The sequence below is a fragment of the Mirounga leonina genome, unplaced genomic scaffold (assembly GCF_011800145.1).
Source record: "Mirounga leonina isolate KUSES-001 unplaced genomic scaffold, KU_Mleo_1.0 Mir_173, whole genome shotgun sequence".
In the NCBI taxonomy this organism is placed as follows: Eukaryota; Metazoa; Chordata; class Mammalia; order Carnivora; family Phocidae; genus Mirounga; species Mirounga leonina.
The window spans coordinates 91,809,405-91,823,382 of record NW_023270447.1 but is presented as its reverse complement, the minus strand read 5'-3'; the positions used below and the strand labels follow the sequence as shown (position 1 = coordinate 91,823,382).

Below are 13,978 nucleotides of genomic sequence, written 5' to 3'. Positions count from 1 at the left end.
ATCTGAAACCGAGTTACCTACATGGGTCTTGAGATGAAGGTCTGTGGCGCGTGGTGACGGGTCCACTGTGGAGTGCTGAGAAGGGCCCAGGGCATGCGCTGGAGGCTTTTCCTGAAGGAAAGGCTCTGCAAACCGGCTTTCTGGTGCGCTTTCTTCTTGCAGCAGGGATGGCACTGGCTGTTGGTGGTGAGGACTGGCAGAGTGAGCAAGGGGCTGGGCGGGCAAGTCGGAAGGCCTTCGCATCTGGGGAAAAATGGGACACCTCACTCCCAGTGCTGTTGCCTGGGGGCAACAGGTGGGATGTGACCATTCAGGAAGGCAGAGTGACAATCTGCATCAACGGTGTCCCCCAGTCCTGTCGCAGCCTTTCAACCCTCTCCCCATGGTGGCCATGGCCCCACAGAGCACACCGGAGTGCCCGCATGACAGCAAGCACAGCGCCTGGGTCACCCAGTGTGGAAACACGCACACGCACCTGCCAGCGGAGACGTGGTGTGTGGGGTAGGAAGCACCGGGCGGGACCCCAACCCTGGCGTGGCCGCGTACCCTGTGGCTGTAAAAGCAGCCTGTTTTGTGTCATCACAACATAGTTACCACGGCCAGGGCGAAAAGTGTGCCGGACAGACGCTCTCATTTAAGGCACACCCCTTCTACCAGGAGGCAGAAACTGAGGCAGAGTGGCTAAGGAATGGCCCGGGGATCCCACCGCCGGCAAGGGGCCGGGCCGGAGCCCAGGCAGTGAGGCTCCCGAGTCCGCACCGACCCGCACGACTCTGCCACGTGGGGTGCGCACCGGCTGCCTGTGGGCTAAAGGTGAGCGGCGGAACGTCTCCCAGGACACATGGTCTCGACAAGCTTAGGCCGTTAGGATTCACCGCACACGACCCTCCTGAGGCCCTCGTGGGGCGAACGCGGGGCAGCGCTGCCTTCAGTTCACTGTACAAACGGGGAAGCCGAGCCGGGGAGGAGGGGCGAGATCCGCGCTCCGGCCCGTCCGCTCTCTCCTCCGCCCTGAGTCTGCCTGCAAGCGCGCGTCCCGCAGCGCCTCCCGACGCAGGCCCCACAGCTGACGCCCCCCGTCTGAACCGGCACCTGCGAGCGACGGAGCCGCGTGCACGTGGACACGCGGGCGCTGTGGGGCGTCTCCGCGGCCCCGAGGGCCGCTGCCCGGGCACCTACCGGCTCGCCGTCCACCAGGCTATGCAGCTGCAGCTGCTCGTACACCTGGCTTCGGAACCGCTCCATCTGCTGCTTCTTCTCCTTGGCCAGGTCGTAGTCCTCCTTCTCCACCGCACAGCGCTTCTCCACCTCGTAGCGCCCGAGCCGCTCTCCGACCTGAGGCACACGGGGTCGCGCTGCTTCAGATGTGCACCCACCGCGCCAGCGCAAAGCGCGGCCTGGGTGACGGGGCTGCTGCCCGCGCAGCCTGCGCGGAGGAGGGGCCGAGCCGGGGCCCCGCAGGGGCGGCTAAGAAACTGCACGAGTCCACAGGGATGGTAAACATCTTATGCTTTTCTAGCGCTTTAGGGCGGCAGTGTGGCATCTGAGGGTGACGTCTGAAGAGGCCGAGCGAGTGCCTTCGCTTACGTTTTATTTAGGGGCTCATCCGTCCGTAACTGTATTTTGCTTACCCCCTTGGACCCACACTAGGACCCACAGCTTTTAGCGACCTACCCCTTTGCTGTACCAGGGTCAGGACCACTGAACTGCCTTCTCACACACCTGCGGGAGCAGTACCTTTTGCAAGTCAGCAATAGCTTGTTTCAGCTTCTTGGCATAGTCGTAGCGTTCCTTTTGGACGGCTTCACGTTTTCTTTCATCTAATCTGCGTATAATCTGGGCAACTTCTGGATCTTGGTACATATCAAAAGCTAAGTCATCCAGTGGAGAAATATAGTCAGATTTCCTGAAGGAGAGAAATGCATATTTTAGAGCTGATGTCGCCGTAGGCGACAGCGTGGTGGCAGAGGGAGCCCGAGGGGCTCATGACGGAGGAGGTAGAGTCGCAGCAACGGCACCCCCTACACCTGCTCCTGGAGCATTCTTGCCGGAGAAAGTGGAGGCTCAGAAGAATCGGGGATGGGCTTCAGGTCACCCAGCTCTTACGTGCAGGCAGGTCTCTGACTCCACAGCTCATGCTCCCGCCCATTACTGACACTGCACGGGGGGCTTCTGAGCCTTTGGGGCATTGGTTCTTCCACAAATATTTTGAGTGTGGACTCTGTGCCTAGCTCTGTTCTGGGCACCAGGGACATAACAGTGCCTGTGAATCATCTGTAGACTAGGGGAAGCCCCAGCCAAAGCAGACTGCCAGGCCGCATCTCTTAGAGAGGCTGACTCGGTGGGCCCCAGGTGGTCCAGGCATCCATATTCAACACCAGCGCCACAGTGAGCACGACAAGCACTAAAGATGCACACGGGCTACGCCGGGGCCTCAGCTCACAGGGTCAGGCTGCAGGATATCCCAAGTCCTGGGTAGATCAGAACAATCCTTCCAGGAATAAAAGATCTCTGTAGTGATCTGAGTAACCCATTCCTGATTACCGCTTCATTCTTTCTTTCAGATTCTACAGCAGGCTGGCAGCTTTCTCCTGGGTCTAACACTTAGAATAATGCCTAACCACTCAACAAAAATGCTGGCAGAGGACACATTTCAAAGTCTCTGTCTGCCGTACCAGCTACATAAAATAAGCCAGGTGTTAGCTTTGACTTAGATATTTTTATATACAAGTAAATTTTAATGAAAATATTTATCATAAAAAATTTGGTTGTCTAAAAATAAATTGAAACAGGACACATGACAACATCACTTTTCAGAACGACCAAACGTCCCCCCAACACTTCCCGACTCCTGGAAATCAGGCTGTTTGCTTACAGCACCACCACCACCGGGCCTGGGGTTGGCTCAGCTTGGGCAGCTTTGAACAATATCAATTAGTGAGGACCGAATAGCAACACGCTTTGGTACTGGCACAAGGTTAACTATTTTTACCGAAACACATACTATACTTTTAAGTCAAAGTTACTTTGCCTTGAAGTCCTGGAGATGAAAACAAAGAATTTATTATGAAAATGCTACAAAGAAACACATGATGTCATCTGGCGTGGGAGTCACGGCTCCAGGGCTGTGCGTGGGCAGCTTCCCAAGAGCCGGTCTCGCCCTGCCCACGACCGCCCCCCCGCAGTGACCCTGGCTCGGCCCAACACACAGCCTTCCAAGAACGGCTCTCTTTACCCTCAGGAAAGCCCTGCAGATGAGTCAGGATAGACAGACCACGGTCTGCCAGTCCAGGTGGCTAACTTGATGAAGAACTGATTTAAACAAGAGTCCAAATAACCCAAAGAGCTTCTGTGGGAGATCCTAAAACCGACCAGTGGGATTGGCTGCCCATGTGCTACCAGCTGGAGCTTCACTGAGGGCAGAGCCAAAGAGCTGTCCCGGGGTTGGTGCCGACGGACAGGGAGGGACAGTGTGGCAGTCCCCACCTGGAAAGGTAAGGAGGGCACTGCTCTTACTGTCCGGCACAGGGAGAGTCTGCGGGAGACTGACAGGCTGCGTAGGGGAGAGGTCACTTTCCTCACTATTTCATACACATTTAGGGACTGCTTTTACTTTCTAAGCACTCCCTACTGACATCCACCCCATGACAGCCAGGCTGGAGGCCCAGGGAGGCTCTACAGGAAGCAAGGCAGTCCAAACCAATGAGAAAGTTCTTCAGTCTTAAGCCGGGCTCTTGTGCTTGCATAAAATATGGAGAGAGTCTCTCTGCGGTCACTCAGGAGCCACTTGCTGAGCTAAGCGTGCGCACCAGCGGACAGCGAGCCTTGCTTCTGGCGGAGCCTCCCCTGGGCCTGCAGCTGGGCTTCACGAGGGCCCAGCCTGAGGGAGGTGGGAGCCACACCATCACGGGCTGGATGAGAGTGGGGAGGGCTTAAAGCAGACATAAGGCGAAGGCTCTAGTAACTGATAACCTGGGTCAATTAATTCCTTTAATTCTTACCTACAAAGTTGTCTGTGCCAATAAAATATCAAAGGATGGCCGATAGGTCTTTTACCTGCATGTAGGAACTTTCTAGTAATACCTGAACACACAAGAAATGGAGCAGTCTCCAAAGGGCAATAATTGAAGATGTATGTGCTAAGTAAAACAGTGACCTTAATCTTTAAGTGTATTTAAGTCAATCCCATCAGTGGCTTAACTAGCTCAGAACTGAATTTAGAGGCTCTCGAACCCCCAATCCTCTAGAGCTGACTCACACTTTGGCAATTCTGAGGGGAGTCTAGGAGCTGATGGCCTTGTGGGGAGGATTCTTACCCAGTACAAGTTCCTTCCAGAGCTGGGTCCTCGCTGTTGTGCCCCAGATAATGATCAATCAGCTTCTCTCTAGAGGTCTTTGGGAGCAAAAAGTTCTGGTTAGTGTCTCAGAGGAAAACAGGAACAACACGAAACCTTAACTAAGAGATGGCGTGATATATAGATGTCAGCGGGCTTTGAGAATCCTAGTATTTTGGAGAGACAGTTAAAATTCTTGAGTAAAAGAAAGTTTAATACACTACAGCTGCTAAAAATTATCTAATTATTCAACAATTTTATAAAGATTTTCAAAGATGACACTTTTTGTGACAAAAATAATCAATCCCCTCTTGTTAGAAATACATTTTCTTCTTTAAGAATGAAACGTCCCAAACTTACAATATTGCTTTCATCACTGAAATCTGCAGGGTCTCCAATGATATTTACTGCAACCAGAGCAACCTAAGAAAGAGTTAACCAATCGAAATTAAGTATAAAATGTTTGTGATGACTTCCCCCCTTTATTATAAACTGCTTGCTCATACTGTCATCAAATGGGATGATGTACACCAGAGCACCTTAATTGTAAAATGTCAAGCTATAGAATTATTGTTATAGTTTTTGTAAATTATGTAAGTTAATATTCTAATGACTAATCAAATGGTTATTTCAACGTCTAAAGTACATTAAGACAATAACGGCTAAAAGCCTCCACAGTTTTGTTTTTTTATTTGAGAGAGAGCATGAGAGGGGGGAGGGTCAGAGGGAGAAGCAGACTCCCTGCCGAGCAGGGAGCCTGATGTGGGACTTGATCCTGGGACTCCAGGATCATGACCCGAGCCGAAGGCAGTCGCTTAACCAACTGAGCCACCCAGGCACCCCAAGCCTCCACAGTTTTAACACAGCATCGCATCGAACTGTTCCCTCATAGTCCAGTATGGGGACCCATCTATTCAATCCTGGTAAATGCGACAATGGAATGAAAGCCTGTGTTAACACAGCTCAGTTTGTCTGGGTCTGTGGCTCCCCCTGTAGGGGGAGGACTCCCCTTCCCACACCCTCTCTCCCTTGAGCATCACTGCGGGGTGGAACTAAGTGAGGGGGTTTTCCTGGTGGGGCCGACGTAGAAAGAGGTTAGGGATCAATCTTCAGGTTCACGGTCAAGCACTGCTGCGGCGGACCCGGCAACGGAACTATATCTCAGAGCTCTCCTCAACTCACTTGCTGGGTATAAAACTCTGATTTGGTGGAATGTTCCACTCCTCTTAGAGGGGGTGGGGAGTGTTGTCAATATACATGCTAATGAAGAGCCTGCTTTGGACACATCTGATTTTTACTACATGAACCATGCCAAAAACAAAACTAAAAGACAAGACAAGAAAAAGGAAAAGAAAGATGGGACGGGAGGGAGGGAGAGATAAGAATGAGGACTTGAAATCACATCCCCAAGTCTTACCAGGGGATTTATCTTGCAAAAGTTTAGCGGGTTTATCTAGAAAGAGTGTCACCTAACAGAAACAACACAAGCCACGTAGATAATTTTAAATTTTCTAGTGGACACAGTAAAAAAATTGTAAAAAGTAGCAGATGACATTGGTCTTAAACCTAACATCACCACAATATTATCATTTCACTGCTTAACTGATTCTTTTTCTGAGTTGGAGAGTCCAGTTAGCCCGAGCGGCCCATCACACTTGGGTTGGCCAGGCGCCCAGCGTGGTCCTGCCGCGTGGGCTGGTGGCTCCCGATCGCACCACACGGCTCCCAGAGAGCTTAACGTTCTGCCATAAAAGTTACCATCTTAAAAAAAGATTTGAAATGCCTTTGCCAAGGGGCACAGGGTCCTGAGATGCTGCGAGGAGGTGGGGAGCGGTCAAGGTGAGGGCGCGCATCTCACCTGATTGTATATGTTGTACTTGTTGACGTGGTTCTCGTGAAAAATCAGCTTCAGGAACTGTCCTACTGCATCCACGTAGACGGACTTCAGCTCCCGGGCTTTGCAGCCTGTCTTCTCATTGTCACAGAGAGAGATGTAGCTGAAAGGGAGAGCACACGCCGGCATCACGCTGACAGAAAACGTGGGCGCAGCGAAACTGAACTCAACGGGTTTCAGTCCAAGTCAAGTCTAGAATGCAAAAACCTTGGGAGAAGCCCAGGAACGGTATTCTAACCCGTTCTCTTGAAACAAGTCGTGCATCTGAGGAGCAGAGGCGAATGGTACTGACACCCCACAGTCCTGCTTACCGAGCGCGTCTCCACGAGGCAGCGCGCCCGACCCCACAGAAGTCTGACCAGGACCGGGAGCAGGGTGGTCCTTTCATTCCCGCCGCTCGGACACGGGGAGAGTCGGACTAACAGTTCCCATCACGAGCCTTCGGTCTCACCCTTACCCAAGTCTCCGGAACCGCTCCGCCTGGTAGGGCACAAAGTACTCGGGCAGGCTCTCGCTGATGTAGAACTCCACTTTACTTGGGATCATGTACTGGTGGGCAAGCAGCTGCAGCTTCCTGATTCGACACCTCTCCACCATCTGAAGAACGATTTCTTGTGGAAACTGGCAAAATCTGAAAGCAAACACGTGTGCTTGTCACACAGTTACCGCGAGGGTTCCCGGCTGTGTGCACGGCACCCCGCACGCATCGAGGCGGTCGGCAGGGGCTGGCGCCAGCGCCCTGCGCTTGGTGGAGCTGAAGCTGCAGTTCAGACTGCCACCCGATGCTTTCGGCAACTGGAAAATGGTCTGAAATGAAACGGTTTCAAATGAAGTTCAACACAAGATAAAAACATCAATCTTAAGATGAGGCTGCACTGGTGGGAAAGACAGAGTCAAAGGATTTTGCCCAGGAACCCAAATGCTTTAGGAAAGCCACCTGCTCAGGGAATCTGAGTGATGAGTGCCTACCACGCATGTTCAGGGGTCTGCAGGAGAGGCCTATGACTGTCCACAGGGGAGCTTCTAGTTTTTGCCTCCTAAGTGACAGAGCACATCAACCACCCACATGAGAACGGGTTGGAGAACCGCGGCTGCAGGATCTGATCATGACCGAGCAACAGAGCACAGTGCTCAGACCACGGATACTATGTACGCTGAGCTGGCAAGCGCTGGGTTACTAGAACAGTAGGGCATCGAAGGCCCTGGGAGCGGGAAGCAGCCAAGGATGGAAGAGCTGGAAAGGGCCTGGCGGCCTTGTGGGTGAGCCCACTCCTGCCCACTGGCCATGCTCCAACCCCCCGCCACCTCTCCCAGCAGCCCCCCACTCCACTGAGAAAACTGGCCTCAAATGGGACTGTTCCCACTGCTCCCCGAAAGGAGCAGCATCCCTGCTGGTGCCCCATCCCCCACTCACTCCCCTGAATGGCACCAGAGCCTGCCTGCCCCCACCCAGGCTTTTCTCTCCCCATCACTCCCATCAACACACACACACACACACACACACACACACTCTAGAACCCCCCATTTTAAGAAACCCCTCCTGTGACCCCACATCCTTCTTGGCTCCCATGCCAGCACTTGGCAAACCAGCACAGCTCTCTCATGCACCCCCTCCCCAGCCCCTCCAGGGTGCTTGGCCCATATTTCCACAGCTTACTCTCACCACGGCCACCGCTGGGCCCCATGATGCTGTGTACAAGTGTACCTCCTGGTCCCGGCTTCACCCAGCCCACAGGCCTGAGCCCGTATGACTGTAGGGGGCCCTCCCCTCCATCCAGGCCTGCACTGCCTCTGGGCTGGGCTCCAGGCTCCTTCCTCTCCCTACATTCACCATGGGGGAGCCTATCAGACCCTGGCTTTAAAACCCTCCTGCTTGTCAAGGAACCCCAACTAGACATCACCCCAAGTCCAAGCCGTGATCTAGCTGGTGACTTGACCTTTCCACGCAGACACGATAGGCATTAGCTATGACAGACAAAACAAACTCCTGACCCCAGCCACCCTCCCCGATCCTTCGGAGCCAATCTCCTCGTCCCCTGCTGTGCCCACCAGGGAGAGGCACGGCCACCCCCGGGGCCCTGTTCACCCCCTGCTGCGAACGAGTGCCCGGCCTCATAGCAACAGGACAGTAACGAGGGAGGGAAGAGCGCGCAGAGGAACGGCAGGCTGAGCGCACGACAATCTGCGCAGCCTCTGTGTCCAACTGAGGGGTGCGCAGGGGTGCGCAGGGGTGCTGGGGGAGGGTGTGCGGTGAGGAGAGGGCAGTGAGCTCAGATCAGAGGGACTCTCAGCTCAGAGGCGCAGTCGCCCGGGCTTTTCGGAGATGAACAGCTCGTAGGAGAGATGCGCGTGGGGCAGGAGGGCGGCTAGGACAGGCTGTGACGCGGGCACGCCTCAGTCCCCCATGGCCGTGAAGCGTGGCTCCAGGTGTGGAAGATCTTTACTGCTCTCAAATGCCGAGCCCGTAGGTTATGACCGCTGGTGAGGTCACTCCAGGCACAAAGACACTTGGTGATCGATCACGGAAAAACCCTTCCGAAGTGGTCTGAAGAAAAGACAATGGACAAAATTTGGAAGTATTATGTTTTTGAAAATCCTTCAGAAGACGGGCCTGGGACTGTGTTATTCAAACGTAGTTTACAGAACTCAAGCACGCATCAAAGCTGTCCTTCAGGGATACTAAGAGGTGACGGGATGGTGGGGAGCGTGAGAGGCAGGGACGCGGGGAGGGGGCGCGCCGGGGTGGGGAGCCGGCCCCACGGGCAGGAAGCTTGATCAGGCACTTGGGCTCCTGACCGCTTGTGACTCTACCTTTGGCGAAGACTGAAGACCCCTCAGGAAAAGGCTTAGTTTCAGAAAAAGACTAACTAGTATTATGTTATGCAAGTAACGGGCATTTTTAAAAGTGTACAAGTATTCAAGATAGTCATTTGAAAGAGGTGTTGTTGGTTAAAGTTTGGGGTTCACGAAAATCTTACCCACAGGAGCGCAGCTGTGACACCAAGGAGCTCAGCCCAGAACACAGGGGGGAACGGGAGGCCCAGAGGGCAGCCAGGGAAGACAGCTAAACAACGCTGCGCGGGCCCTCCTGCTGCCCCTCCTCTGCACACGTTTCTTAAGTGAACGTCAGTTAATGCTACCAGGGAAAAAGGTCCAACAAGTTTTCTTTAAAATGTAAAGAGAAGGAAGCAACACCCCATCGCCGCACAGGAGCGTGTGGCTCTGAGGCCTGAGTGGTAATACAAAGCAGAAGCGTCCAATGAAGGCAGCCCGCTGCCCCAGCCTGGCCCACCTCGGTGACCTCCACCCGCCGACGGTTGGTGCGTGGATCATCAGTTCCCGGGCGCTGAAGCCATCTTCGTGTCCAGACGAGCTGACGACAACGAAGCCAATCTTGTGGGGCATCCTGGGCACTGGGCTGTTTATAGGGCAGGAAAGACTTTAAGATAAAGGAACTTGGTAACATTTTACAACATTGAACACGTTAGCTCATGCCTTGCTCATAGACAAAATAATTCACAAGGTATCAGAATTTTCCTATCACTTTGAAAAGATCCAGGTTTTTTTTGTTAAGTGTTTCTCCTAGGAGCCTCTAACTCCACTTAAGGTACCATTTATCTTGACTTTTTCCAAATATATGTCCTGAAAATTTGACCAGTGTTGTGGGTTGAATGGTTTCCCCCCAAAAAGAGGATGCAGTCCTAACTCCCAGTACCCGTGGATATGAGCTTTATTGGAAACAGGGTCTTTGCAGATGTAATGGGGTGAAGAGGAGAGAGGTCGTGCTGGAGTAGGTGGGCCCTGATATGAAAGCACTGGTGTCCACCTGAGACACACAGACAGGCACACAGACAAGGAGGCCAGCCCAGGAATGCCAAGGATTGCTGTCAGCACCAGACGGTTGGAAGAGGCAGCAACGATCCTCCCGTGGAGCCTTTACAAAGAGCAAGGCCCTGCTGACACCTTGATTGTGGGTTTCTAGCCTCCAGAGTACATTTTTGTTGTTCTAAGTCATCCACTTTGTGGCACTTTGTTATGGCAAAACCAAAGAGTTTTGTTAAGATACAAACACCAAATTTTTTTTTTATAATTACTAAGAAACTAATATAATCAGTGTGCTAATAAATTATACAAAAATAAGAGGAAAAGGGACAGTTTAATCAACAGCATGGTAACTGCTGAATGCAAATGCATGACCCGAGCAGGGAAGGCAGGACTATAGGGAGATATATGCCAGGGGCGGAGATGTGCACCTGGGGCCTGCTTGAGATATTTATATATTGGTTGCATGAATTTTTTGTCATTGTTTGGTAAACTGTTCATAGTTGAGTATCATTTTGAGGATGGATGTTGTGATGTCTGGTTTTGCCTGCTCGGCATCCATCCCGTCCTGGTTTGAGAACAGCACTTCAGCTGCAGTTTCTGCCCGCACCGCGCCGGGCTTGTCAGTCTGTGGGTTCCATGTCCCTCCTCGGCAGCCGGTTTAGGGATGGGAACATGAGAGCAGGACCCAAACGGGACCAGTGTGGTCTATCCCTAGACTCTGCTGGGGCTACAGGGAAAGAGAAGCCTTCTTGTTGGGGCTGTAGCCATAGAGTATTTCCGGGCGGTTACTGGCGGCCACCAGTGGGGAGGTCCTGCCAAAGAGCAGGCTGACGGGGGAAAACAGCCACCTTGGGAACCCTGAGGTTCAGCCACATTTAAGGCCCAAACTACTCATAAACTTCTGGTTATTTCCAGTTCCCGAGCCAGTCAAACTCCCCCTCACTAAGATAGAAAATAAAGAATTCTCCAAAAAGTTCTCTGAGATAGGACATTCTGTCAACTGTAATCCTGAATAGGAGGTAACATAAACATATCCTGCATGATTTTGCTTATTTTAATATGCTTGATGCATGATCTAGATCTCTTACTTTCATTCAGAACCTCAAATGACCTGCATCAATAAATTAATTATTGGTTGCTACTTGCCAATGCTTCTTCGAATATATGAACAAAAGCATTACTAACAGAATAAATAAACCATTATTAAAGATTGTAATTTCTGACACAAACAAGCTCGCTGAAGGATGCCACGGTACATCAGAGGAACGCTAAAGTAAACCCACTCAGAGAATAAAACAGCAAGCACCAACACTGGATGAGTGTGATTGTATGCAGGTGTGATGCAGAACCCCACCTGTGCTCCCACCAGGAATGGGATTTGTCCTCCGCACCCTGCAGCTCCTCCCACGAGCTTGGGCTTTCAGCCTGGACTTACCCTGCACCTCCTCCTCCCCACTCCCATCCATCATGTGCGAAGTCTCATTGATCCTGCCTTTCAGATGACTGACTATGACTGAATCCACTCTTCTCCATCCCACTGTCTTCTCTAGAGGATGACCACGGACTGTAGCCAGGTCTCCCCACCTGGAGCACTCCCCCCAACTGTCCTGTGTTCCTCCTCAAGTCCAACTGGGGTCATCAGTATCTGTGTCCCAATCTCAGAGCTCTTGATGTGCTCCCTGTCCAGAGGTGAAGGGTCAACTGTGTCCTGACCCAATCTGCTGTTCGAATTCTGAAGTCCAGCCAAACTTAGCTAAAGCTTAGTTCTAGCTCTCTGCTCTGAATTTCTCAAGTTCTTCAATCATCTTTAAGAGCAGGGCCCGTTACTTCTATTCCACCTTAAAATTAGTAGGCATCTATTAAATATTTTCTTTTTTTTTAAAAAGATTTTATTTATCTATTTGACAGAGAGAGAGAGAGAGACAACGAGAGAGGGAACACAAGCAGGGGGAGTGGGAGAGGGAGAAGCAGGCTCCCCTCTGAGCAGGGAGCCCGATGTGGGGCTCGATCCCAGGACCCTGAGATCATGACCCGAGCCGGAGGCAGACACCTAACGACTGAGCCACCCAGGCGCCCTTATTAAATTTTTTTTTTTTTAAGATTTTATTTATTTGACAGAGAGAGACACAGCGAGAGCAGTAACACAAGCAGGGGGAGGGGGAGTGGGAGAGGGAGAAGCAGGCTTCCCGCAGAGCAGGGAGCCCGACGCGGGGCTCGATCCCAGGACCCTGGGATCATGACCTGAGCTGCAGGCAGACGCTCAACGGCTGAGCCACTCAGGTGCCCCATTAAATATTTTCAACTGAATGTAAGTATATCTTGAAATTCTAAAATCTGAAATACCATTCATATTGCCCCTCTTGTATTTAGACATATATTCCTTTACATAGTAGTTTCGCTTGCAGATGGACACTACCTTTAAAGCACTTACTGTGTGCCGAGGACCGTCCTCAGCCCTAGACCATACTTACACCTTCGTAACATCTGTGATATAGGTTTGTTGTCACACAACTTTAGACACATGGAAACTGAGGTACAGAGAGGCCCCTGCTCAAAGTTATACAGCTAATAAGCCACGGAGCCAGAGTGCTTTTAGCTGGTTGGGTTCCAGAGTCTCCGATCTTCACCAAAACCCTCTGCTACGGTTCTAAGCCTTAAAAGAGGACCTTTGAAGTCCAAAGGTTGTGACCATATACTATACCGCCTCAAAAATCCCAAACAAAGTGCTGGCATTTAGGAACCAGGCAGGAGACATGCCTGGGCGCTGTAGAGACAACATTATCGTCTCACTTCAAGCAGCTGAAAGGGATTCCTTTTTGGCTACCCTCTTCCAAAGCTCTTCCACCTTGTCCTCTAGGCCCCCTTCGAGGAGACCCTCCAGAGTGTTACATGACACCTGCGGTGTCACCAAAGGATGCTACTCGTGGCCTGCAAAATCAGCACTAACATTCTGGGGAAGATCAAGGCTCTGTTGAATACGCAGCCGTCCGCGTGCGGGCCTCCAGGCGGCTCCCGCTGCCCACGGCTTCCACGCTACGCGGGCGCCTGCACGGACCAAGGCAGCTCGCGGGTTCCGCACCAAGTCCATCGACGTGTACCTTTCCAGCTACGTATCAGGATTGCTGACATCTCTGAATTAAGCCGCAACAATTCAGCGACCTCCCAAATTTTGCTACAAGACGAGGAGACAAACCTTGTTTCCACTTTTTCTTCTTATGAAAACGTAAATGTTACACGAGCAAGTAATTTTTGGTCAAGTAATCTTAAAGGCTGGCAGTGCCGCGGGGCCTGTCTGAAGCTGAATAGGTGCCAAACGGGGGGCAGGGGGTGGGGAGACGCTGAACCGCACAGGGGCGGAGCCACATTCTTCCCCCGGCTCAGGTAGGGCTCTGGGTCATCTGGGCGCCCGGACCAGGCAGGTCCGGACGTGCGGACCGCACCCGGCGCTAAACCCGGCGCGGGCTGGAGGCCACCGCCGGCCGGACCTTGGGCTGCGGCGCGCAGCGCCCTCCGCGGCAGGGGCGCCCTGCGTACTAGCTCCCGCCCCCGGCCGGACCCCCGCCCCTCGATCGCGCCCACCCGGCAGGCCCCGCGCCCTGGGCCCAGCCCGGCCCCCGACTGTGCCGGCCGCGCCCACACCCGCCAGGCCCCGAATCCCGGGTGCGCGCGTTGTCGGGGCTCGGGGTACCTGTCAGGACCGAAGGCCCGCCCGGACCTCGGCGCCTGCTCGGTCCCCAGGGCCCTCGGCCTGCCCTCGGCAGCGCCTTCCGGAGCTCAGGTGGCGCCTCCTCCGCCGTCCACGGCCGGTCCGCACCCCCGAGCCGCAGCGGCGGCGGCCGCCGAGGAGCAGCCCCGGCCTCCTGCGCCCAGCGCCAGGGCCGCGGCCGCTGCTCTCATGACAACCAGGCCGGCCGGGCCGGGCCGC

At 53.2% G+C, this 13,978-nt stretch overlaps 1 protein-coding gene across 3 annotated transcripts in view; it reads right to left on the bottom strand.

Annotated features, from left to right (window-relative positions):
* Positions 1-13,968, bottom strand: part of CEP104 (centrosomal protein 104) — a 35,941-nt gene extending 21,973 nt beyond the window's left edge. The window contains exons 1-9 of one of the 3 annotated variants that reach the window (XM_035019946.1): positions 13,742-13,968; positions 9,521-9,646; positions 6,686-6,859; positions 6,193-6,331; positions 4,695-4,757; positions 4,317-4,393; positions 1,738-1,906; positions 1,180-1,335; positions 22-243 (exon numbers count right to left, since the gene is read on the bottom strand). In XM_035019946.1, coding sequence (XP_034875837.1) covers positions 22-243; positions 1,180-1,335; positions 1,738-1,906; positions 4,317-4,393; positions 4,695-4,757; positions 6,193-6,331; positions 6,686-6,859; positions 9,521-9,633 — 1,113 coding nt within the window. In that variant the 5' untranslated portion in view covers positions 9,634-9,646; positions 13,742-13,968. Of the gene's footprint in view, positions 1-21; positions 244-1,179; positions 1,336-1,737; positions 1,907-4,316; positions 4,394-4,694; positions 4,758-6,192; positions 6,332-6,685; positions 8,774-9,520; positions 9,647-13,741 lie in introns of those variants that run through there. The other 2 variants (XM_035019945.1, XM_035019947.1) reach the window with 2 other exon arrangements.
* Positions 13,969-13,978: the final 10 nt, after the last annotated feature.